At 47.1% G+C, this 27621-nt stretch overlaps 1 protein-coding gene across 1 annotated transcript; it reads left to right on the forward strand.

Moving 5' to 3' along the window:
* The first annotated feature begins 23809 nt into the window (after positions 1-23809).
* On the forward strand, positions 23810-26562 carry LOC144766910 (alpha-2Db adrenergic receptor-like). The gene is made up of 2 exons (XM_078650613.1): positions 23810-25665; positions 25757-26562. The coding sequence occupies exon 1, from the start codon at positions 24178-24180 to the stop codon at positions 25474-25476; it is 1299 nt and encodes a 432-aa protein (XP_078506739.1). The 5' UTR covers positions 23810-24177; the 3' UTR covers positions 25477-25665; positions 25757-26562.
* Positions 26563-27621: the final 1059 nt, after the last annotated feature.

A 27621-nucleotide genomic window follows, 5' to 3' on the forward strand; every position in this document is an offset into this window, starting at 1 on the left:
TACGCGACTCTTGTGTGATGTTTACCGGCCTAGAGTAAACGTTTACCACAGCCAGTCTGCTAAAATTAGGCCACTCCAACAAGACCCCCAGAATATCCTCCGAGGCTGTGTCAAGTGATCTGGCTTTGCAACCCAGGTCGACCGCCACCCACGTTGCGAGACCTCCTAAGGGGCGCCCCTTACCCCCCATTTTGCCGGGATGGAGAATGTCGCGAACCCTGGACGGTAGACATCTTCTCTCGCCCAGGTTTCTTGAAACATACATATCTCCATACCCTCTATAAGTGAGCTCCAATTCGGGCAGTTCAATTTATTCCCCAGGCCAGCCACATTCCACGATAATATCTTTAAAGAGGGTGATCTATGATCCGTGGTTTTGGGTGGTGGAGTGCCCGTCTCACATAGACTTGGCAATAATTCCTGGTCGACTATAATATCTGTCAAAACGGATCAGGGCCCCATAGTAGTCAATTAGTCAATTCCTTAATTAGGACACAATCTCCGGTGATCGATTTCCTTGAGTTACCTAACCATGGGACTCTCCTTACCATAAGAACCTCGCTCGATACTCCAGGAGGAAGAGGTCTGTTTGTACAAAGCCAATTTACCACCTAATTTCTCAATGCAGCAACAGGGTCTTTGTAATCAGGTTTTAGCTCAGGGACACCAGCTAGAATATCTGTATATGGGCTCGCCTACGGCGGCAAGTTCACTGGCCTGATTTTTTTGTGGTAACTTGTACTCCCTGTGTAACTGTAACTTTCCTCTTGGTGTTACTGGGAGATACGGCGCAGTCAGTTGACTGAGGTGTAGCAGTATGTGGTATGGGCTGCTGTATTTGTAATGTCACAGGAGCTGGATTACCATCCTTCACTGGGAGCTCTAATGTAGTCTTCTTGTTCCTAAGCTCCACCCCTCCTCCAGCTACCTTACAATCTTTTTTGTAGGTGTCCGCTAATTGCACTGTTGCTTTCTCTATAATCACAAACCTGGCCTCAATCTTTATTAGGCGTGCTTCTAAAGGGCTTAGCAAATGTTTTTAGTGTTTGCACTTTTTAACCAACAATTGTGCACTTCGGCCACTAGAGGGCGCTAAAAGTTCTTCCTATGATAATGGTGTACAAAAAAAGAAGAAGAAATGCAAAATACACTTTTAACTGGCGAAAACGCAATGCTTACGACAAAAAAACACTTAATCATCCCGGGGAACCACTGAAATTGTCTACACAGGCGACATCCAAAATACCGTTAGCTGCTCGGATCTCAGATTTAGCCTCTTCTCCATTGACTATTGAAATGGAGGTTTTCCTTCCCTGTTACTGTATTTTGAACAGAGGATCTCTCTTTGATAAATATTGAAAAGATGCTAGTTCCAATCTCTTCCTTCCCTGTCACTCTATTGTGAACAGAGGATCTCTCTTTGATAAATATTGAAAAGATGCTAGTTCCAGTCTTTTCCTTCCCTGTCTCTTTACATCAGACGGAGGTTCTCTCTTAAAAAAGCAAAATAAGCGCTGAAAGATGCCAGACGCAGTCTTTCCTTCCTTGTATTCACAAGAGGCACAGTAATAACATGGGTCTATTCCTAGAAAGATAAACATGTATATCACGTCAAGTTCCTAACTTCACTCTCAGGCTCAGAATTCCAATTTGCACACAATTTTCCCTCAGTTTGAAAATATGTATAGCGAGACCAACAGACAGTAACAAACCGATAACCTGGAAGGGATACAGCTGTGTCACAAACATACACACCTATCCACCGTAACCAAGAAAAGACAATCGCACCAGGCAGTCCAGTTATAAGCTTACCCGTGCATTGTGTTCTTCTTATGGCTCAGTCAGAAAGTGGGGCACGATCGTTTAGCAGCCTGCATTTCCTCCCGGTCCAGATGTTTCCTGTCTGTTGGTGCTGACATCCGAGTCACGGTACCAAATGTTAGAGGGAGATTTATTACGGGGCAGAAGGGCAAGGGGCTGGACGCATGGCTCAGAGTGCCTGTGCTGGGATGATCGTGTGAGTGAGCTAGGGACAATAGGGGCACCTTAATTTGTACCGGGGTGTCCTGGAACGCTTGCTCTAAAAATAGAGAAAACAGATATGTGAGCGGTGGAAACTGAGGCTGAAAGTTTAACAGTTTTATTAAGAAGAGGCAACTTCAGAAAACTTCAATATAAAGGCATAAAAATCACATTAGTTCTGAATCCAGTGCTCTGCATTTTCAGATAGCCACTTGGATCAGATTGCTTTACTGAATGACAGTTTTAAACAGTTAGAGAGAGTGTAAACCTTAAAGACTTAAAGACACATTTATAAGTTGAGGTACAATACATTCAAAAAGCAAAGCACTTTTCATCTGGGAGTACTCACATCTGCCTATAAGTGAGAAATCCTGGAAATACAATTTGAACACTTTTATATGTAATAAAGGGAAAAAGAAGGGTTAAAAGAGTACATAGCAAATGCAACATCTCCTATGGCAGAATATAAAATAGAGCAGCACATTTAAAGTACATGTACAAGGGCTCTCAAGTGACCCTTGGGAAAAACTCACTTATGAGGAGTAATTCAAAGATGTCTTTGTAGACCTCCCTTTTATATTCTTCAAGGCAGTGAGAAGTCTATGGCAACGTCATCTCACGCCACCCCATGCCACTTATCCTACCTACGTCACTTACGGCCTGGTTCGTACATTTCCCATCCATACATTCAAATCCAGCCCTTCCTGTAACTCCGGCACGTATGCTAGACTAAAGGTCATGCCTCGTAGACTGGAAGTTTGTCATAAATTTGCTTTGGGCAGCAGAAAAGTGTTTTATTGCGCAAAGGGATTTTATTTATATGTGTATGTACCAGTCTGTACGTCCTGTTGCCACATCCATCACTCTAGCTTGGTGTAGCTGCGGTGGGAAGTTCCCTTTTTCTCTTGCACAGCCTTAGGATATGGTCCATTATATGTTGAAATAACAGGGGGGATGTTGAACTTTAACGTTCGTGAACTTAGCACACGAGTAGGGTGGGGGCTCAAACTGGAGCGAGAAGCCTCATAGTCAGTGGAGCTGAATAAAATCTTGATCAGACATGCCTTCTGCTTGCTTAAGAGAAAATGGCAGTACTCTGGCCAATCTAACCAAGCCCTATCATTTTGAACAGAAGGGCCTACACAGGGGTTCATGCTGGCTAAGTGATAAGAATGACCCAGGATATTTATATGGTAAAATTGGTCCCTCTCTCAACATACCTGTCGGCTCAAAGTAGGATACATGTATCATTCCTTTGTACATTGTGGTACCCTTATACTTCAGTTGTCACAACCACCACAATGATATAATTAGATTAATATTAGTGGTGTGAACTGTAAACCACTGTTAGAAATTGGATTTTTGGGACGCTAGGGGACGTGCCAAAGCCAGGCAGAAACCACCACTCTAGTCAGGATAAGGGAGTTACACTCCTAAAACAACCCCTGCTCACCCCCTTGGTAGTTTGGCACGAGCATTCGGGCTGATCTTAGAGGCAGAAGCATTTGCACGAAACCAACAGTAATACAGTGTAAGCACTACAAAAGGACACCACACCAGTTTAGAAAAATATCCAATATTTTTATATACGTAAGGCTATACCAAAAACGATAGAAATCCACACTACAGTACTTAAAAATCCACAGTTATCAAAATACTCTTTAAAACAGTTCCTTGATGTGTATAGCTCTGTCGTCCGGGGCTATCACAGCATCGTGAGCAAATAAATCCAAACAGTTCTGTCTGACTGCGGCGTCGCGGGCCAGCTATGGTGGCGGATAGACCTGCAAACAGTACCTTTCAGAAATGCCGGGCGTACGCCACCTCTTGTTGAGCTTCTGAAACCACGGCGTCCACAGGCTTTGGTTCCGGAGGTCGGTGCAGGAGTCGTCTGGGCCCTTGAAGTCACATGCATTGCAGGTCAATCTCCTCTCTGTTGGAGTCAGGAGCGCTGGTATCAGCAGGCGTCGGGTGCTGCAGTGCGAAGTGCAGCGGTGCGACGTGCGGTGCCCTCGGGTCACGGTGCAAGCAGCGGCTCAGTGGTGGCATCAGATGGCGTTGTCAGTGAGACCAGGTTCACAGCGCGAGATGAAGGCGGTGCCCGTCACAGTGCTGGCAGGTCACTGTGCAACCAGCGCTGCCGTTGTTGCTGAAGCGCTGTCGTCGGCTGACGAACTGCAGTCGATGGCACCGGAGTCAGTAAGCCAGGGCTGCAGTGCGGGATGTGGGCGGTGCATCATGTAACTTTGCGAGCGGTGCCCTCGAACCACGGTGCAAGCAGCGACGTCAATTTTGGCGTGGAGTGGCGTTTTCGGAGAGGCCAAGGCATCGTCGTGAAGCGAGGCGGTGCGGAATGCGGTGCCCACAGGTCACGGTGCGAGCAGCGCCTCAGTGGCGGCATCAGTAGGTGTCGTTGGTTAGACCAGGGTCGCGGTACAGCGGTGCCCTCTGCAGTGTGAAAAGCGGTAAAAAAGGGGGTGGTGATGGACGGAGCATCTGAACCAATCAAACACTCACACCCAGTCAAAAGATCTGGGTTTAATCCATCACCGTTCTTTAGCCCACTCTGCCACCCCAGTTCAGACATGGCCATATGCAAATCAGTCTGACCCTGTGCCTCATGGGAACAGTCCAGCCCGAACTGCAAAGCCATGCCTTTCCTGGACCGGAAACAAGCTTCCGAGGACCGGTTTCTGGCATTGCAGCCGTCTTCAGCCCGGCTTGCTTGAATCCAGTGGCAAAGTGAGCAAGGGACTCACGTCTGAGCATACCCTGCCACACTTATGGTGGCCAAAAGCGGTACAAAAGGGGGTGGTGATAGACGGAGCTCCGTCCATCACCACCCCCTTTTGTACCGCTTCAGATGCTCCGTCCATCACCACCCCCTTTTGTACCGCTCAGATGCTCCGTCCATCACCACCCCCTTTTGTACCGCTTCAGATGCTCCGTCCATCACCACCCCCTTTTGTACCGCTGGAGTGCAAAAAAACGATGAATTTAGGCCCAGATCCTTGTACTGGGATGAATGTATGACATTGTTCTACATTCTGTCCATCAACTGTGTTTTTTGCAATTTTCACCCCGAGTGGGCTGGGTATGCTCAGACGTGGGTCCCAGGCTCTCCACACCACTGGAGTCAAGCTATCCAGGCTGAATGAAGGCTGATAGCCAGAAACCGGTCCTTGGATGCTTGATTCCGGTCTGGGAAAGACATGGCTTGGTAGTTCGGACTGGGCTGTTCCCATGAGGCACAGGATCAGAGCTGATTTGCATATAGCCAGTGTCTAACCCAGGGTGGTGTGGAGTGCAAAAAAACTATTGGTTTAGGGCCAGATCCTTGTACTGGGGTGAATGTATGACATTGTTCTACATTCTGTCCATCAACTGTGTTTTTTGCAATTTTCACCCCGAGTGGGCTGGGTATGCTCAGACGTGAGTTCCAGGCTCTCCACACCACTGGAGTCAAGCTATCCAGGCTGAATGAAGGCTGATAGCCAGAAACCGGTCCTTGGATGCTTGATTCCGGTCTGGGAAAGACAAGGCTTGGTAGTTCGGACTGGACTGTTCCCATGAGGCACAGGATCAGAGCTGATTTTCATATAGCCAGTGTCTAACCCAGGGTGGTGTGGAGTGCAAAAAAACGATGGATTTAGGCCCAGATCCTTGTACTGGGGTGAATGTATGACATTGTTCTACATTCTGTCCATCAACTGTGTTTTTTGCAATTTTCACCCCGAGTGGGCTGGGTATGCTCAGACGTGAGTCCCAGGCTCTCCACACCACTGGAGTCAAGCTATCCAGGCTGAATGAAGGCTGATAGCCAGAAACCGGTCCTTGGATGCTTGATTCCGGTTTGGGAAAGACATGGCTTGGTAGTTCGGACTGGACTGTTCCCATGAGGCACAGGATCAGAGCTGATTTGCATATAGCCAGTGTCTAACCCAGGGGGATCTATGATGTTACAACGCACACTTTTACAACGCATACCGTTACAACGCATTTTTTACAACGCAAAAACTTTTACAACGCATACCATTACAACGCATGTTTTTACAACGCAAGTACTTTTACAACGCATGCCATTACAACGTAAGTATTGGTAAGTATATAATATATTTTTTTTAAATTAATTGTAATTAATATAATTTAATTTAATTTAATTTATTTAATTTAATTTTTTTACCCTGTACCCCTGTACCCCCAAAACCCAAATTAACCCAGAAACCTAAAAATACCCCTGTACCCCAAAAACCCAAAACTGTCCCTGAACCCAAAAAAACCCTGTATCTCATAAACCCAAAACTGTCCCTGAACCCTAAAAGTACCCCTGTACACAAAAACTGAAAACTAACCCTGAACCCTAAAAATACCCCTGTACCCAAAAACTGAAAACTGACCCTGAACCCTAAAAATACCCCTTTACCCAAAAACTGAAAACTGACCCTGAACCCTAAAAATACCCCTTTACCCAAAAACTGAAAACTGATCCTGAACACTAAAAATACCCCTTTACCCAAAAACTGAAAACTGACCCTGAACCCTAAAAATACCCTTTTACCCAAAAACTGAAAACTGACCCTGAACCCTAAAAATACCCCTTTACCCAAAAACTGAAAACTGATCCTGAACCCTAAAAATACCCCTTTACCCAAAAACTGAAAACTGACCCTGAACCCTAAAAATACCCCTTTACCCAAAAACTGAAAACTGACCCTGAACCCTAAAAATACCCCTTTATCCAAAAACTGAAAACTGACCCTGAACCCTAAAAATACCCCTTTACCCAAAAACTGAAAACTGACCCTGAACCCTAAAAATACCCCTTTACCCAAAAACTGAAAACTGACCCTGAACCCTAAAAATACCCCTTTACCCAAAAACTGAAAATTGACCCTGAACCCTAAAAATACCCCTTTACCCAAAAGATTAAAACGTTAAAAAAAACTAAACATATAAATTATTAAATATAATTATATACTTACCAATACTTACGTTGTAATGGCATGCGTTGTAAAAGTACTTGCGTTGTAAAAACATGCGTTGTAATGGTATGCGTTGTAAAAGTTTTTGCGTTGTAAAAAATGCGTTGTAATGGTAGTGCGTTGTAAAAGTTGCGTTGTAAATGTTGTTCCCCAACCCAGGGTGGTGTGGAGTGCAAAAAAACGATGGATTTAGGCCAGATCCTTGTACTGGGGTGAATGTATGACATTGTTCTACATTCTGTCCATCAACTGTGTTTTTTGCAATTTTCCCCCCGAGTGGGCTGGGTATGCTCAGACGTGAGTCCCAGGCTCTCCACACCACTGGAGTCAAGCTATCCAGGCTGAATGAAGGCTGATAGCCAGAAACTGGTCCTTGGATGCTTGATTCCGGTCTGGGAAAGACATGGCTTGGTAGTTCGGACTGGACTGTTCCCATGAGGCACAGGATCAGAGCTGATTTGCATATAGCCAGTGTCTAACCCAGGGTGGTGTGGAGTGCAAAAAAACGATGGATTTAGGCCCAGATCCTTGTACTGGGGTGAATGTATGACATTGTTCTACATTCTGTCCATCAACTGTGTTTTTTGCAATTTTCCCCCCGAGTGGGCTGGGTATGCTCAGACGTGAGTCCCAGGCTCTCCACACCACTGGAGTCAAGCTATCCAGGCTGAATGAAGGCTAATAGCCAGAAACCGGTCCTTGGATGCTTGATTCCGGTCTGGGAAAGACATGGCTTGGTAGTTCGGACTGGACTGTTCCCATGAGGCACAGGATCAGAGCTGATTTGCATATAGCCAGTGTCTAACCCAGGGTGGTGTGGAGTGCAAAAAAACGATGGATTTAGGCCCAGGTCCTTGTACTGGGGTGAATGTATGACATTGTTCTACATTCTGTCCATCAACTGTGTTTTTTGCTCTGCAGTGTCAAGGCATCATCGTGAAGCGAGGTGGTGCCGAGTGCGCTGACCACAGGTCGCGGTGCGAGCAGCGGCTTGGTGGCAGCATCAGCAGCATCGCCGGTGAGACCAGGATCGCAGTGCGGCATTGCGGCAGTGCCCTCTGCAGTGCCTTCACGACACGGAGTTGGCAGCGGTGTTGTAGATCAAGTCAGGGACATTTGTATAGCACACAAATCACATCCGGAGAGTCTCATGGCGCTTGCAGACGGCACTGACCAGAGGGGCAGGTCAGCTAGTCGGATTGCTTTTCTTCTGTTGCAGCATAAAATACACAGTCCCCAGTCCTGAGGGCAGAAGAGCTTCAAGTCTTTGCTGTTCCTGAGACTTGAACAGGGGGCACGCTCTACCTCGAGCCCTTGGAGAAACTCACAAAAGTAGATTGCAGAAAGTTCAGTCCAGTCCTTTCACTGCCCAAAACAGAAGCAGCCACTGCAGGCCAACGCAGCAAAGTGGTAGTTCCTCCTCACAGCTTCTCCAGCCCTTCTTCTTGGCAGTCTTCTTGATCCAACAGAGTTCTAAAGTTCAGGGGTCTGGGCCCCAGTATTTGCATCCAAAAATCCTTTGATACTCTAGGCAGAGGGTGTCTGTGCCCAGCCAGAACCAATTCTGCCTTCTCTGGTGTGATTTCCTGGCAGGGGGTGGAGACGGCATTGTCAGAGGCAGACCAGGCCCTTTGAGGTACAAGAAAATCTCCTCCCTCTTCCCCATCGCAGCCCAGGTCTATTCAGCCCTTTCCTGACCTACTTAGACTATCAGTAGCCACCCTTGCTTCCTAGTCATCTGTCGTCCAAAACCCAGACAGGCTGCAGGCCCACGAGTAGCGTTTCATTCACAGGTTCTGGCACACTCAGTGCACGTTACTAGGGACTAATATGTAAATTAAATATCTAATCATGGAAACACCAATCCATAGCACAATTTACACAGAGAGAATATGCACTTTAGACTGATTAGCAGTGGTAAATTGCCCAGAGTCCTAAAACCAACACAAATAAGTCAGGAAAAAAATAGGAGGAAGAAGCAAAAAGTTTGGGGATAACCCTGCAAAAAGGGCCATTTCCAACAACCACTATGAACATGTAAGTCAGTTATGTGCACAGTGATATCTAAGGTGTCGTGCTGTGGTGAGTACTCCAATGCTGCAAGCATGTCTTGTGTTGTAACAAACGTGTGTGTTCACAGGAAAGGGACCATCACACTTCTGAGGTACCTGTTTTCTGCAGTTTTCTTTCTATATAAGAAAGTAGTCCAGAATGAAACTCATATCACATTATTGGTGTAATATTATTCCATTATATTAGTAATGTTTTCATATTACGTACCTTAATGGTGGATAAATCCCCACCTATTGGATGTATACTAAATTCCAGTGTAAGAAAGTGTGCATCAAATTAAATCTTGCCAACTGCAGAGAAAAGATAATAATACCCAAACGCAGTATCAGAAAGAACTATCCAATTGTGTCTTAGAACAAGGAGAGGAATAGACTGTCACAATGCACCCCAATGTAAAATAATCGTGCCCAAATTCAAATTCGGTCTGAGACTATTCAAATAAGTCTAAAACAGAGCAATAAACCGTTTTGATGTCCCTCGCGATAACCACGCGTTTCTATCCTGACCTATTAACAGATCAAATAAAATAAATTGCTGTATCCCATAACTAAGGTTTGAAGTTTAAAGTTGAAAAAAGTCCACAACTTATCCATGTACGGGCCAGCGTTTTTTGTGGTTCCCTTCCTGACAGGTGCGTCCGTGTCTGGAACAGGTACCACAGTAGAGACGTCAAAAGTGTGCTCTCTGCGTGCCCGTGTGAAGGGTTAACCACATCAGTTTCTAGAGATTCTGCCATCTTTTAGTGTGGCTCAGGTATGGGTCACTCTAATGGTTTTACGTCTGGATGATAATCTCAGCGATTGCCCTGCTTGATATAGATACTTATAGTAATCCCCCGTATCCCTGGTTAACAGTGTATAAAATATCAATTTATTGCGTCGCACCTAGCAATACTTGCCTTGGGTGTACTATCCATATTGAATTTAAAATCCTGCTACTCAAAATTGTAAGCAAAGTCAAAGAAAATTAGAAATTAGGTACTTGCACATCTAACCCAGATGCAAACGCTATCTTAGTGTTCCATTGAAGCATGCTTACTGCAGTGTCAGTGTTGCAAATGTCCCACACTGGAATCTAGTGGTCTAGCCATCTTAGTTGTATTTGAATGGGAATATGCTGGATCATATTAGACCCGGTGATATGCTGTAGTCGTTGTTCTCGTTGTCTAGAAAACATAATTATATAATTTGTCATATCTTGTAACAGAACCCTCATTTGGTACATTAAGTATTCTTTATGATAGTATATTCCAGTACTAAACGTCCTATTGTCCAAAGTATACAGTATTCACTGTTGGCCAAATCACTATTCTTGGTGTGTAGTGGCAAGTAATTACAATCTTATTGTCAGTTCCATATATATATATACATATCTTAATGTGATCATATTCTATACCAACCGTGTGTTCCTTTTGTTTATGCATATTATTCATAATGGTGGGATGTACCAAAATCACAAGTCCCAGAATATTCATTCATACTTAGTAAGGCTGTGAGACACATGTAAACAGGTCCTACGTGCATAGTATGACTGTGAGACACGTGTAAACAGGTCCTATGTGCATCTCCTAGTACATTACCAGTGAGTTTAGTAAGATGTAAGTGTATGGATAAGTCTATATCAGCAGACAAGAATATAGTTAAATCTATATAAACATACAATATCGTTCGCAACTCATAATTCAATTAATCAATTACCTTGATCTATCTGTTTCCCAGTAAGTAATGTAATTCCTGATCTGTATTTAAACCATACTCCACTGTCTGTAATCTCATAATCCACATGGCCTCATGTTTTCTCAGGGTCAATTCCATGTTCCCACCCGTGAGGTCTCTTGGCACATGATCAGTTCCCCAAAAACATAAAGTTTCTATGCGATCCTTGTGATTGACAAACGTTCATATGAACCGCCACTGGGTCTTTCCCATCCCCTGCTTTTACTGCTCTCAAGTGTTCACACACTCTGTCTTTGAAAGCCCAAATTGTGCTCCCCACATACATATGTTCACACTCACATATTATGACATACACCACAAACGTAGTTTGACATGTAAATGTTCACATATAAACTGTATTCCTTAATTATTCTGCCTCTAAAGCTTCTCGTTTTGTCCTTGTCCCACCTGTACTTTGTACAAATGCCAGATTTATAAAATCCATGTGTTTGTTTGGTAAACCAGTTGTCCTGTTGCTGTGGCCTAGGGTAACTTGGGCATAATAGAGCCCGCAATGTGCAACCTCTAGGTTTTGTGATACTTGGCCTTGGTGATATATGATGTTTCAACATCTTATCTGCCTTCAGTAAATGCCAGTATTCTTTCAGGCATTTACAGTATCTGTACTCCAGCCCATAATGTGATGTATTTGCTCAGATTCGTCTCTCTTGCTGGTATGTGTATCCAATGCACATTGTCTGTCTTTACCAGCCCTCTTCTCCTTGCTGTTCTCACCACTCGCATTCTGTATCCCCTCTCTATAAATCGTGTCTCCATATCCTGTATGCATTATTTACAATTCATGCTCCTCACTACAATTTCTTCTGGCTCTCATCATCTCCCCAAAAGGGAGAGCATTAATCTGACAATTAGGGTGTGAGTTGGACGCATGTAAGGATGTGTTACATGAAGTAGGTTTATGAAAGAGTTTACTAAGTAACATGTCTTCTTTTACATACAGCTCTAAGTCTATGAATTCAATTCTTTTCTTGCTATATTTGGAAGTAAACCTTATGTTGACATTGTTATTATTTGGATGAATAATGAAATCATTCAGCTGTATCTCACTGCCTGTCTAAATCAACAGGCAGTCATCAGTAAATCATCCCCATTATAGTATGTGCTCAATCCATTGGTATCCTCTCTGGCTGCCCTCTTGTTATGCAGGAGCTTCGCTTGGTTCTTCGGTCTGTTCAAAGCCTGCTGGGAAGCAGATCTTTCTATCAGGCCATCAGGCTTATGTCCTTGAGCTGGTCCTTGAGGTGGTTCTCCTTGCTGAGCTTGGTTAACTGGGCCTTGGCTCTGTGCCACATAGCCTGGTGAGCTCCTCTCTGCTTAGCCTGGTGAGCTCCTCTCTGCTTAGCCTGGTGAGCTCCTCTCTGCCCCAGTCCAGCTCCTCGTCTCCCAAGCAGGTGCAGCAGCTTCAAGATTCTCCTCTCGTCTTAGGCATAGGCACTGCCTTGAGGGAAGTGGCAATCTGATTTTTTGCCTCTAGCCCATTAGTCTGAGGGATGGAGCTTAAGGCGAGACACGGGTGAAACTTCTAGGAGCTCCCTTAGGTGCAGGCACTTGAGGCTGCTCCAGATGCAGGGGGGACTATTGATGGCATGTGCGGCTAGAACAGGGATCTCAAGCCCAAACCTCCACGAGCTACTAACAATTTTTAGTGTTGTAATAGGGACCGCATCAGATAGGATTACATTACTGCCCACCATATGCAGGATACCAGCAATACTCACTTCAGTTCATCAGCCACAGTTCCCAGCAGTAATGAGTTCTGAAATTGCTCACATTTTCGTCTCAAATGCACATATTCGACATTTTGGTACACATATATAAATTTAACCAAGCAAAAGCTTTGAATTTCGTAAACTGAGTTACACCCAGGAGAGCTACTTGCAGGTAGCGGTAGAGCTACCAGTAGCTTCCGAGCTACTCCTTGGAGAAGCATGCCCTAAGATATCAAGGTAGTAATCTTAGTGGGACCAAAAATCATGTACACAATATCAAATGAGAAAATAAGTAAGTATAGATACTAAATACTTAACTCCACATAAATGTTCCTTGACAATACACATATATATCTATGTATGTATGTATATATATATATATATATATATATATATATATATATATATATATATATATATATATATATATATATATATATATATATATATATATATATATATATATATATATATATATATATATATCTTCAAGGGGCACAGAGGTGAAGTTAAGAATATTAAATCTACAATTCGTTTTTATGTACTTATCTTTAGTTATTTTGTTCTCGATATTCGGTCCACGATATTAGTGTTTCTCAATATTCCTAGCGTCGATATTCTGTAGTACAGTCCTTGATGGTCTTATTGTTAAATTAGTTACCCTTCATCCTGTAATACACATTGGGGCATATTTTCAAGGACATTGTGCTACAAGAATGTCACTTTTAACATTTCTGTGGCGGTATGCCCTGCTCCATATTTACTAAGTGGCGTTAAGCCACTTTTTGTGCCCTAATGCTGCTTTTTAAATATGGTACCCTTTCACACAGGTATCTGAGTGAAAGTGTGTGCAATGGGTGTTGCTGTTGGTGCTCCACCGCAACACCCATTGCTTTTTGATACTGCCCCAGATTTACAAGGAGCTGTAAATCGCCATGCAAGAGCAGATGTTAAAATGGCGAAAAAAGGATAAATACTTTTATTTCTCCTCGTTTTTGCTTTTTCTATGTGATCTGCATTCTGCATCGCCGCCACAAAAAGTGACGTTCCGTGGTACAGGAGCCTGGTCCATATTTACGAGATAGCAGTAAGCCATTTTTTTGCCTTAATGCTGCCTCATAAATATTGTTCCCTTTAATGCAGTTTTCTGCGTTGAAGGGACATGCAATGGGTGCTGCTCAAGGCGTTCCCAGCAACATCCATGGCTTTATGACACTGCCCCAGATTTATGAGGAATTGTAAATTTGAGGCAGTGCCAAAAATTTACACCTCCCCAGCAGAGGCGTAAGGGAGGCACAACAAGGAGAAATATTTTGATTTCTCCTCGTTTTTCCTTTTTCTATGTGTGCTACGTACTGCATTGGCGCAATGCAGCCCATTGTGCTCCTGCACAGGGGAACAGGACAGGACTATGCCATATCTGATAGGTACGGCACATTCCTGGCCTTTTCCTTTGCTGTAGGGCAGCACAGCAGGAAGGCCTGTGGTGCTGCCCTACGATAAAACCTCATAAATTAGGCCCTTTGATTTTACTAATATGCATACTTTCTCACAGGGGCTTTCAGCCAGCTCTCTTCATCCATTGGTCTGTTTTTGTGTCATTCACATGTTTTTCCCAGTCACTCACTACAGCATGAATCATGGGGTAACCCACTTCAGGCATTGACTAACTTCACTGTGAATAAGAGCCTTTTGCCCTTTCACAAGAAACACATCGACACACACAACGCAAGTGCCAGGGACTACTATGGCAATGTGTGCTTTTTGAGATGCAAATAAATACTTTTGCTTTTAACCAGTGTTTGTTTTTGTAGATTGATAAAGTCTCAGCAGCTTCCCAACAATAAAATTCAGCAAGTTTTGTAAAACCTATTAACAAAGTCAAAAGGCTGGTGGCCAACACCAGACCTATTGGCTTTGCCAATGCCTGTTTCAAAAAATTGTACACTTAGGGGAAGAGCACTTCTTACAGGACAATGCACATTACTCCCCTCAAGTCCTACGGTGGATATCGAGGGCTGAGTACACCTTTCTCCATTTTATTTTTTAGGTACCGCCTGGGCAGCGCATGCGCTGCTCTGCGAGCCATGCTGTATTTGAGTATGTACTTGAAGCCCCACCCACTCTCTACCCATATTTGTTATTGGCTTGTGTCATTGTCCTTTGTAAATGCTGGCTTCTGATTCGTTATTAGGCTTGTTAGTCCCTCCTTAGTACTGCCTGTCTTTATTTGCAACTTCTACGGGGTCCTCTCAACCCGGAGAGGGCAACTCCGAGCACAACTTAAAGAGACCAATGGGTCTTGTAGTTTAAATCAAAAAGTTCATTGGGATTAACGGTCCGCTACACTTGTCCTTCTCGGTTCCCGCGTTGAAATGGGAATCTAATTTACACTGTTCCAAAGTATTCCCCTGAGGAAGGGCTACGCCCGAAATGCATCGGGATGTGATGTGTAAATATCATGAGAACAAGATGATATGGATTTGATTCTATGTTTCCTAATCAACGTATTGGTGAATTAACCTACGTGGCAATTAAAACTCAAATATGAACATTTGGATTATTGTTCCTTTGTATACTTCGTGATGAACTTTTTGATTTAAACTACAAGACCCATTGGTCTCTTTAAGTTGTGCTCGGAGTTGCCCTCTCCGGGTTGAGAGGACCCCGTAGTAGTTCCTTGGATTTTGCACTGCTAGGCCAGGCAGTGTTTTACTCCAGCAGCACACTACAACTATTACTTTGGATTACCCGAGATTACTTAGTTGTGCGAGTTCCCCTTCTTTATTATTTATTTGCAACTTCCCATGAGGACTGGCCCTTTTACTTCAGTTATTACATGATACATCTTCTTTAGTCTGTTAGCACTATTTTGTTAAATGTGTTTCTCTTAGTGTAGGAGGGTCTCGTGTGTGCAGTTGTGGCCACTGGCTTGGTTATTTAACTCGTAGCAAACAGGAGCTCTTCTGGGGCCATGGTAGACAGGAGGGGGCAAATCAGGGATGCCTTCAAGCATTTGGAATGTAATAGGTCTCACATTTGAGGCAGTTTGAGCTATTGGCATTGTAAATGACAATGCCTTTTATTTATGTTTTGGTTTTTAAAACATAAATAAAAGGCATTGTAATTTACAATGCCAATAGCTCAAACTTGTGTAAATGCGAGACCTATTGCATTGCAGATGTGTGATCTTTTAGTACATCCTCCTGCTGCCAGTTCCTGCTAGGCACCATAACTGGAGTTAAGAATGAGGCCTCCGCTCCATCAAGAAGAGTTTCTGACACTCCTCAAGCTCTTTAGATTGCCCGATAATCGAAAAAAAAATTGGGTGATCTGGACAGTTTCCGTGCCATATCTCCATCTGATAAACCTGCTAAAATATATGGGGCTGCTCTGAAGAAGTCTTCCAATGTTCTGTTTGAGCAGTGTCCTTCTCAATGTGGTCAATGTTTGCTGCAGAGTCATTTGTGAAGGACTTCTAGGCTCCAGCATCTGGGATCCAGAATGATCAGGAGTGCTGAAAGGTCTTCACCCAGATGACAGCACAGACAGGTTTCTGTCACACACAATTCAATGGTGTGAAGGCTTCGGGATCTTATAGAGGGCTTGTTAGACCTGGCACCTTGGCGTGAGTCTCCCTTCCACTTTTTGCTGATGTGCCTCGTGTGTTTTGCTGGTGTTAGCTGCTCAGGGCACTGTGCCACTGCCAATCAGTGCCACAGTGCAAGTGCTCCCTATCAAAGGTGAATACATTGACTGGTTTCCATGATTGGCCTATTTGGTTTACTGTCAGTCCCCAGTAAAGTGCACCAGGAGTGCCAGGGCTTGTAAATACAAATTCTGCTGGTGGGCTTGCAGCACTGGTTGTGCCACCCACAGAAGCGGCCTAGTAAAATGTGTCTAGGGTCTGCCATTGCAGAACCTGCGTGCAGTCTGGTACTGTCATGCTGACTGGGCAAGTACACCTACTTGCCAGTCCCTAAACCTTCCCTTAACTTCATATTAGTCACCCCTATGGTAGGCCCAAGGGCAGGATGCATTGTAAGCATAAGGTAGGACAAGCCCTGATGTGTGTGGCATGTCCTAAAAGTGAATTACAACCATTTTCGTTTTTCAATATTGTAAGGCTACCTGTTCTCATAGGCCAGAATGGGCTGCTGGAATTATTACACTCTATAATCCCAGCAGGCTCAGAGAACATGGTAGAAAGTCAAGTTTAGAATGCCTGAACTCAGAATAATAAAATACTTCTTTTAGTAAAGTTTATTTTAATATCCTGTGTTTGCAAATGCTACTTTTAGAAAGTTAGCATTTGCTTGCCTGACCATTTCAGCCCGCCTCTGCTAGGATGTGTATTTGCTGTCTGGTTTCTCTGAGTGACAGGGCTGGGGGATTCCAGGAGACAATCTGGGCTGCCAGGTGGTGAATAGAGGGATTACCCCCAGGATAGGTGGGAGGAGTGCCCCTTGACTCTGAATAGGGCTGTGCTCTGCCACCACAATGCTGGCTCCACCTCCTGCGGAGCGTCTGATGTCTCTGCCCTGCACCCTGAAAGAAGAAGCCAGAGTCACCAAAACAAAGTGCTCCAAAACTGGGCTGAACCAGGCTCAGGCCCCCTGGCCTGCAAGAACAAAGGATTTTCAGTATAAATGTAGGAGCCCTGCTCCTAAGAAACTAGATCCTGTTTGTGCCAAGAAGAAACTCTGCCCGAAGAGAAGGACCTGGGAAAGCTGCATGGAGGACTATTGTCTCTAGCCTGAGAGACTGGCCTGTGGTGGGTGCCTTGCTGCAAGAAGGAGAGAAGACAAAGACTGAGAAAGACTTTATTTATTCAACTTGTGCTACCTCTGAAAAACAGATCTCCAAGGGCTTGCGTGTGAACTTGCCCCCTGAACTGCGCCCCAGAAACATTGGGCGCTACCCCCCTGAAGGAAGAGCTGTTGACCGTGCTGCCTGTCCCTGCAGCGCTGATCCAGGGAAGCGGAGTGCGCTGCGAACCCTCGCCACGCCTTCTGTGCAGCAGTGCACCCCTGTCCCCCGAGCAACGCGACTCCTGCCTGCCCGTGCCGCAGTTGACAAAGTAAAGACCAGCCCCGCCTGGCCCGAGCACCGTAACTGTGAGCAAAACTGAGCCGTAGCTCACAACGTGAAGAGGACCCGTCCGGTCCAAGCGCTGTGACCTTCTGGCCCTGAGCCATAGCCCGCAAAGTAAAGACGGACCCCCGCCCTGCTTGTACTTTCATGATCAACGTCCTGCTGAAATGCCCCGCTGCTGTTAAGTGAACAGCTGCGGTGCGTACTGCGGCTGGGCACGTCCCGTACCTGTGGACCGTGCCGCCGCCCGCACCGCAGTCAGCCGCTCCCCCTCCAGGGTCGAAGCGTACGCGTCTAACGCGAGGCGCGTGAGGTTTAGCGAGGCCCTTCCTTTATTTGTCGTACGGAGTGTACAGGAGTGCTTCGAAGCTCCCAGGTCTTAACGAACAGTGCAACAAAGACCTAAACAGTGCTGTGAGAATTGTGGCATAATTTTTAAAGTAACTGGAACCATTCTTGAATTGTTAAGCCTGTATTCTAAAGTCTGCTTGAAGTTGAAATATAAAGAGTATATTTTTACATAAAAACAGCCTTGTGTCTCTGTGTGGTGGGTTGATAAATTACTGGGTATATTACTGCAAATACTTAACCATATATGCTCTGGGGATTAGCCTTGTCTGCTCGCGCCACGCCGCCTAGAGGGTGAGCAGGGGTTATTTCTAGTAGTAGTCCTTTGCCCTCACTAGAGGAGAGGGTACCTGCTTGTCACAAGTGCATACCTGGGCCAACCAGAGACCCCCAATTCTAACAGTGCCCAATGTTGGTAAACTATAGACTTAAAATACTGTGGCTGATATTTCTCAGCTATTATGTAAGAAGACTTATCAAGCATTGTCGGACTCGTTTTTATATAATATGCCAACAGTGTACTTGTCCATAAGATTTCTATTTTCTAAGTTGTTTTAGAGTTTAAATTTGTTTATCTTGAAATTGCTTGTTTGTTTTAATATGTACTATTGCTCTAACCATGACAGTGTTTTCATAAACTTTGGGGTTGCTGGAAGGAACCGCCTCAGCTTCATGGCTACCCGTAGTAGTTGGATCAAGACAGTAGCCCAGCTGCCTTACACAAACATTGAGTTGTCTGACCCGATCTAGGGGAGGTTCATCTGTAGAACGACCATCTAAGTGCCTCTGGTCATCTATGTGCCTCTCAGTTAAACATCTGATGGGAAGCCAACAGGGCAGTGCGCTTGACTTTTATTTCAATCTATACGGTCTACATGGGATATGGTGGATCGGGTGATTTGGGGGTCAAAGAGTCTCTGTTGCAGATGGATCCTATCTCTTGGGTTTTGTGAAAATGTATGTAGGTGTCACAGGCAGCTCCTAGAATGGTATATCCTTATTTTTCTTTTTGACCTAGGAGTATTCTGCTTTGGTACATTCTCATGGTAAATGAGATGGGTGAGAAAGTAATACCCCTGATTACTTGCTGGTATACCACTACTCATTTCTCATTCACTTGCCTCTGTTCTCCCACGTCTCTCTCCAAGTGGACTCGCCAACTTCAACCTTCTATACACTTTGGTATCCGCACAGGGGGCATTGGGGGAGAGGTGGTATATTAAGAGTCATGGGAGGTTATAAGGTACAGAGGTGCATTTACTTTTTTAAGGTCCGCTGTTAACCAAGACCTTTTATTAAATAAATATATTTACACTTTACATACTGATGTGGGCCTTCAGTAAGCCCTCTTCATTCAGTGGGCAGCTGTAGTGTCATTCACATTTTGCTTCCGCCCCCCAAGGCATACAGAATGGGGTACTGGGTTAGCCTACTTCAGCCATTGGCTCACCTGACTGTGAGTGAGGGCACTCTGCTCTTGCACAGTCTGCACATGTGCAGAAGCAGTAGTCCCTATCAGTGTCAGCAACTACTGGTGCAATGTGTGATTTTACATATAATATGTATGAATTTTGTCTTTAAGTCAATAACTTATCAAACCTTCATACAAAAGTATTCATAAACAAAATGTGCATTGGCAAAGCCGAAAGGTACTCAGCCAACATCAGGCCTATTGGCGTTGCCAGTGCTTGTTTGTAGAGGTAGTTGGATGCCTATATCATGAGGCGTGGTCTCACCTCTCAGAAAAAAGTCAAAGACAGGGGAGAGAGGCCCAAAGAGTGTAAGCGAGAGCCTCTGAGTTTATACATTTCACAAGGATGACCCATCCGCCCCCGGGAGCATGCGAAAAGGGCGGGGCTATTTGAAATGCATCTTCTGAAGGTATTTGTGTTTATGCTACTGCATTTTCGATTTACCTTGCACGCATTTTTGTTTGAATTGGAACGAATGTTCTGTATGCTTTCGTTTGTATGTGTTTTGTTTCATGCCCTCCCTTTCCATCTTTGGCTCTTGACTTACTCTGGGCCAGCACAAGCCGACTTTTCCACTTGCTTTGTCGTTATTTATGTGAGCAAATTTCCGCATTTTTTTAAGCATAAATTGCTTATGTTTCTTGTTTTCATCATAATTGGCTTTGTTATTCCCTTGTTCGAGCGTGACGGCGCTGGCACTAAATCCTATTACACGAAATATTGAGTTTCCGGGGAAATTCGCTCTTTCTCTCCACCCACGCCCTCTGGTGCAAAGCACTCTCTCACACCAGGGAGAGGGACCAGTCAGGCGGAGCGCACGTGAGCACGCCCCCTATGGTGAGGTTCGGCAGCACAGCTGTGCTCTGGGATTGGGATCTCCGGGTTGGACGCACACACCCTGCCAAAACGCCGCACCCACAGAATTGAACCCGCCTTTAGCCCCGCGTGTCCCTTCTCCTCGGACAACCTAGCGGCCTGAAGCAGCAGGGTGAGACTGCACGTGGCGCTCTGTAGATCAGTAACAATATACCAAACACCTGTTGGCAGACATGTATGGCGGGAATTTAAATTGTGATATATATATGTGTGTGTGTGTTGTAAACATCTTGGCATACACACACGCACAGATATATATATATATATGTGTGTGTGTATATATATATATATATATATATATATATATATATATATATATATATATATATATATATATATATATATATATATATATATATATATATATATATATATATATATATATATATATATATATATATATTCTCCAAGGAAAAACTCCGACCACTTCCAGTGGCAGCAGCCGAAGAAGGAGACTCAGACCTCTGCAGCGTTTTTCCAGGCGAGAATTTTATTTTGTCACAACCTGCAACAACGCGTTTCGGGCTGACAAGCCCTTGATCACATTCCAGGCAAAAAATAAAATAAATAAATATATATATATATATATATATATATATATATATATATATATATATATATATATATATATATATATATATATATATATATATATATATGTATAAAGATCTGTTTACAAAATTGCGCGTGGGCTGATGCAGGGGACAGGCTCTGAAGTTGTTTACATCTTATGAGGGCCAGGGGTAAAGCAGTTCTCTTCTGTGGTACGGGAGAAAGACTGACAAAGTTAACCAACTTACTGGGGGCACCTGCGCAGTGCTTCTAATTGTTTCTAGTAGCCGTTGTACTACCAGGTGGTCGCCCTGACCGCGTGCGCTTTTAGCACATTTTCTTCAGGACCATGCCGGGTGGGGAGGGTGAATCGGGAGGGTGCGGCAGGTGGCCTGACATTCTAAATAAGAGTGTGTACCCGTGAGTGTGGACATGGGGTGTGTGCGTGCGCATGGTGTATGCGTGTGTGCTCATTACGCGGCGTAAATGCGAGTACCTTTCGCAAGTGCGTGTGTGACATCGTGTGTATGTGCCCGTCCGTTATTGGGGCGTATTTAAATTGGTGAATATATATGACTGATTACACTTCACAGTGTACGTCGCAGGGCCACATATGCCTGAATATCAGACGGACGAGATGAGACTGATTGTTTCAACGTTTTTGACAAGAGATTGTGTGACGCACTCCGAACGAGGAAATGTCAGGCAGTTTGAGAGTCTGTAAGTGTGTTCGGTATGTGGAGGTGTCTGTGAGACGGTGACTTGGAGGGGGGGGGGCACCACACCTAGGGGGCTGCAGCAGCCACTTGGTTTCTAACCTCAGTGAGTGTTTAGAGTGTGCGGGTGCGTTTCTAAGCCAGTGGCCCCTCCTGCAGCTGCCCCTTCGTTTCCGGGCTTCTCACTCTCCGGCACTGGGTCCCTGCCAGTAAGGCGAGCGCCGCAGCTCTCTGTTGCCAGAGTCAGGACTGTGCCCACTGTGGGGGTGTGCTCGCTCGCGGCTGTCACCACCCCTCACACACGCCCTCCTGCGCTGGAAGCGGCTCCGGGCTTCAGAGCGCCCGGGCATCACTCAGTGCCCTGTATGTGCCTGCACCGCGGCTCCCGACACAGGCATGTTGTGCTCGGTGACCTCCTGGCGCGCGCTGTGACCACCTGGGACCTGGTGAGCTCTGCGATCTCCACCCTGAGACTGTCACCTACTGCGCTCTGAGACCTGCTGCGCTCTGAGACCTGCTGCCCTCTGGGACGTCTTGTTCTCTGGGACCTGCAGCCCTTCACAACTTGCTGCCCTTGTGTTGTTCTGCCCCGTGGGACCTGTTCCTCCTCGTCCTAAAACGTCCTGCCCCTTGCATTGCTTCTGTTCCCTGAGAGCTGCTCCCACGAGACATGCTGTCCTTGAGAAACACTGCCCCCTCCCTCCCTCTGTGACAAGCCCCGGCGCACTGTGAGATTAGCAGACATCCGTCGTAGGAACGAGACGCACAAGCATCACCCAGGTACGGCAGCGCTGAAGAGACAGCCGTCAGCGTGTTTTTAACAGCCTCATTAATACACGGCTCCAACTATAGCTCATAGAAACTAAAACGGAGACACGGGTCTGTGCGACGGATCCGAGACCCCCCATGTGAGAGACTCACCAACCTCTAACTACCTGCAATCTAACACCCTTCTGTGACAGACGCACAATCCTCTGCTCTGACATCCCACGGTGATAGACACAGTGACCAATCCAGAGACACCTATTGGGCTTTTGTGGCTGAACGACAATTCAAGGCGTCAGTGGCCACTTGTTCACAGCAACGACAACTGGGTGCTGCAGAGTCCACTCGGGTGCAGTAGAGTCCATTCTTGGCTCTCCACTTGAGGCAGTAGGCATTATTTGTGGAAGATGGACAGAGAGCATCAGAGCTCAAGAACAATGCGCCTTTGACCTAGGAGCCGCAGAGCCCAGCAGTGCGCCCTTGGCCCAGGGCAGTGGAGCCCAGCAGTGCACCCTCGGCCTGGGGCAGTGGAGCCCAGCAGTGCACCACTGGCATAGGGCAGTAGAGTCCAGCAGTGCACCCTTGGCCCAGGGCAGTGGAGCCAGCAGTGCACCCTTGGCATAGGGCAGTAGAGTCCAGCAGCGTGACCTTGGCCTGGGGCATTGGAGTCCAGCATTGCGCCCTCGGCCTGGGGCATTTGAGCCCAGTAGTGCACCCTTGGCCTGGGGCATTGGAGCCCAGTAGTGCACCCTTGGCCCGGGGCAGGAAAGCTCAGCAGTGCGCCCTTGGCCTGGGGCAGTGGAGACCAGTAGTGCACCTTTGGCCTGGGGCAGTGGAGTCCAGCAGTGCACCCCTGGCCTGGGGCAGTAGAGTCCAGTAGTGCACCCTTGGCCTGGGGCAGGAAAGCTCAGCAGTGCGCCCTTGGCCTGCGGCAGTGGAGACCAGTAGTGCACCCTTGGCCTGGGGCAGTGGAGCCCAGCAGTGCGCCCTTGGCATAGGGCAGTAGAGTCCAGCATTGCGCCCTCGGCCTGGGTCAGTGGAGTACAGCTGTGTGACCTTGGCCCTTGGCATTGGAGCCCAGCAGTGTGCCCTTGGCCTGGGGCAGGGGAGCCCAGTAGTGCACCCCTGGCCTGGGGCAGTGGAGTCCAGCAGTGCACCCCTGGCCTGGGGCAGTGGAGTCCAGCAGTGCACCCCTGGCCTGGGGTAGTGGTATCCAACAGTGCACCCCTGGCCTGGAGTAGTGGTATCCAACAGTGCACCCCTGGCCTGGGGCAGTGGTATCCAACAGTGCACCCCTGGCCTGGGGTAGTGGTATCCAACAGTGCACCCCTGGCCTGGGGTAGTGGTATCCAACAGTGCACCCCTGGCCTGGGGTAGTGGTATCCAACAGTGCACCCCTGGCCTGGGGCAGTGGTATCCAACAGTGCACCCCTGGCCTGGGGCAGTGGAGTCCAGCAGTGTACCCCTGGCCTGGGGCAGTAGAGTCCAGTAGTGCACCCCTGGCCTGGGGCAGTGGAGACCAGCAGCGCACTCCTGGCCTGGGGCAGTGGAGCCCAGCAGCGCACCCCTGGCTTCGGGCAGTGGAGACCAGCAGCGCACTCCTGGCCTGGGGCAGTGGAGACCAGCAGCGCACCCCTGGCCTGGGGCAGTGGAGCCCAGCAGCGCACCCCTGGCTTCGGGCAGTGGAGCCCAGCAGCGCACCCCTGGCCTGGGGCAGTGGAGCCCAGCAGCGCACCCCTGGCTTCGGGCAGTTGAGCCCAGCAGTGCGCCCTCGCAGTGGGAGGCTGCCAGTCCCCTCCCGTGATCCGAGGGACCCATGCCGAGGCGCCTGCATGAGGCCCGCAGACTGTGCTGACCATGGTATCGAGATGGAGGCGGTCACACTGGCTCCCCCAGACCGCCCCAATGCTTCCTACAACGGCAGTCTCGAGGAGCCCTGGAGCCCCCCATACAGCCCGGTGGAGACCACCCTCATCCTGCTCGCGGGGGTCACCATCATCATCTCCGACCTCTTCGGGAACATGCTGGTGGTGGCGGCCGTGCGCACGAGCCGGGCCCTGCGGGCTCCCCAGAACCTCTTCCTGGTGTCCCTGGCCTCGGCGGACCTCCTGGTGGGCACCGTCATCATTCCCTTCTCGCTGGCCAACGAGGTGATGGGCTACTGGCACTTCGGCAGCGCGTGGTGCAGCCTGTACCTGGCCCTGGACGTGCTGCTCTGCACCTCGTCCATCGTGCACCTCTGCGCCATCAGCCTGGACCGCTACTGGTCGGTGACCAACGCCATCAGCTACAACCTCCAGAGGACGCCCCGGAGGATCAAGGTCACCATCGGCGTGGTTTGGCTCATCTCGGCCACCATCGCCCTGCCGCCCCTCTTCATGACCAAGAACGAGCTGTGGAAGTGCCCCCTGAACGACGAGACGTGGTACGTGCTGGCGTCGTGCACCGTGTCCTTCTTCGCGCCCTGCCTGGTCATGCTGCTGGTCTACTGCCGCATCTACCGCGTGGCCAAGCAGAGGACCGGCGCGCTCTATCCTGCCCGGAACGGGTCCTTGGCTGCCAAGCCCTCCCCGTCCGGGGGGTCCCTCAACGCCGACGACCCTGAGAACGCCAGCAGCCAGAGCTCGGGGTACCCCCAGCTCGAGGGGGAGCCAGACAACGTGGACTTGGATGAAAACAGCAGCTCGTCCTCCACACCCAAGCCAAAGGAGGCCCGGCTGTCCCAGCACAGGAGGGCGGAGGAGGCCCCGGCCGCGGACTCCAAGGCCAAGAACAGGCTCTCCTGGACCGTCAGCCGACGCCAGCAGCAGCGGCGAGACCGCTCCATCTCCCTGTCCAAGGTCCGCCTGGCTCAGATGCGCGAGAAGAGGTTCACCTTCGTGCTGGCCATGGTGATTGGAGGCTTCGTGGTCTGCTGGTTCCCCTTCTTCTTCACCTACAGCCTGGAGTCGGTGTGCCGCGAGGCCTGCGCCATCCCCCCGGTGCTCTTCAACTTCTTCTTCTGGATCGGCTACCTCAACAGCTGCCTCAACCCCGTCCTGTACACGGTCTTCAACCAGGACTTCCGCAAGGCCTTCAAGAGGATCCTGCTTCGCACCAGCAGATGGGCCCTGGGGAGAGGGCTGCGGTGACCCCGCGGTGCGTTCTGTGGGCATCTGTGACTTCGCAATGCAGGATTTATGCCACAATGAGACAGTGGTGCAGGATGGGGGCCACAATGTGTTCAGGGTGCACAGGATTTCTGCCAGGGTGTGCCCACAGTGCAGGATTTGTGCCACAATGAGCCAGTGGTGCAGGATGGGGGCCACAATGTGTTCAGGGTGCACATGATTTCTGCCAGGGTGTGCCCACAGTGCAGGATTTGTGCCACACTGAGCCAATGGTGCAGGATGGGGGCCACAATGTATTCAGGGTGCACAGGATTTCTGCCAGGGTGTGCCCACAGTGCAGGATTTGGATCACAAGAAGCCCAGGTGTGTTACACTTAAGCACAATTTAAAGGAATGGGCCACTCTCACCCATCAGGGCAGGGTATGCCCCTGCTGAGATATCGTTGAAGGGCATAGCCTGCAGGCAGCCTCCTGTGGTCAGAGGATCTTTCGGGGGCTTCCCTTGGAGGGTACGGCGAATGGTCCTGGTTTTGCATCTTTAGAACTCTCTCTGTTGTGCAGAACATCATCACTTCGCTTCCTGCACAAAACGAAAGTATTTTACTTTTCTGGCTAGACCTTCACCCACTGGCAGAACTTAAGCCAGAGCGGCACCCAAAACTTCAGCCTCCTACAGCTAAAAAGCTTTGCTTCCTGTGCCCAGCTCCAGAGTTCACATTTTGTTCAGAGCACCAAGACTTTACCTCCTGTGCAAAACTTCAGCATTTCACTCCCGGTGTAAACTTCCCGAACTTAACCTGCTGCATGGAGTTTTAGATTTTTACTTCATTTACAGATTTTTAAAATGTCACTTGACTGTATAACTTTACATTCTGACAGTACAAAAAGGCTCAAGAACTCTAGAACTTCACCAACTGGATACAACTTTCAAACTTCCCCAAAAAATCAGAAAATGACCCGCTGTCCAGTACTCATAAACTTTACCTCCTGTGTAGATGGCCGAGCCAAACCCAGAGTCTGAAAGAGACGTCTCCATGTGTATCAGATTCCCTCTGCAATTTGTAAATATTAAATTTTTTACTGTCATTAAAATATTGTTTCAAACTTTTTATGGGTATCTTAGAGGTCCTGCTTACACGTTACTTGAACTTTTGCTACCAGGATAAAGGCTGGACTGAACAGAGGCTGCATGGTCTAAGATAATACTTGTAATAATGGTAGTCCAGTGGTATATATCATACCAGGAGTATCTTGTGGATATAGCATAGATTTAACGTGTAAAACTGAGAGTCCAGTGGAATATATCACACTGATAGTGCTCTGGCAATGTAGCATGGAGCTAATATGTAATACTGGGAGTCCAGAGGTATATATCTTACCAGAGTATCCCGTGAATATATCATAGAGTTAATGTGTAATACTTGGAGTACAGTGGTACATACCATACCAGTAGTATCCTGTGAATATAGCATAGAGTTCATGTGTAATACTGGGAGCCCAGTGATATATATCACCCTTCAGTACTCTGTCAATATAGCATAGAGCTAATATGTAATACTGGGAGTCCAGTTGCATATATCATACAGGGAGTATGCTGTGACTAGAGCATAGAGTTAATGTGTAATGCTGGGAGTCCAGCGGTATATATTAAACCAGGATTATCCTGTGAATATAGCATAGAGTTAATATGTAATACTGGGGGTACAGTGCTATATATCATACCAGGAGTAGACTATGAATATAGCATAGAGTTAATGAGTAATACTGGGAGTCCCAGTGGAACATATGACACCAAGAGGACTCTGGTAATGTAGCATAGAGCCAGTAAGTAACAATGGGAATCCAGTTGTGTTTATCATTCCAAGAGTATCCGGTTACTGTATCAGAGAGTTAATGTGTAATGCTGGAAGTCCAGCTGTATATACCACACCAGGAGTATCCTGTGTATATAGTATAGAGCTAATGTGTAATACTGGGAGTCCAGCGGCAAATACCATACTGGGAGGATCCTGGGATCGTACGATAACAATAATATATAATACTGGGAATGCACTGGTATATACCATAACCAGAGTGTCTGGGAATGAAGCATAGCAATAATCATAATACTGGGTGCATACATATCAATGATAAGTACCCTGGGAGTGCATCATAGAGCTGATATAT

Source organism: Lissotriton helveticus, chromosome 7 (genome assembly GCF_964261635.1).
Source record: "Lissotriton helveticus chromosome 7, aLisHel1.1, whole genome shotgun sequence".
Classification (NCBI taxonomy): Eukaryota; Metazoa; Chordata; class Amphibia; order Caudata; family Salamandridae; genus Lissotriton; species Lissotriton helveticus.

Coding starts and splice junctions, on each gene's coding strand:
- LOC144766910 (XM_078650613.1), top strand. CDS start 24,178: ATGAGGCCCGCAGACTGTGCTGACCATGGTATCGAGATGGAGGCGGTC.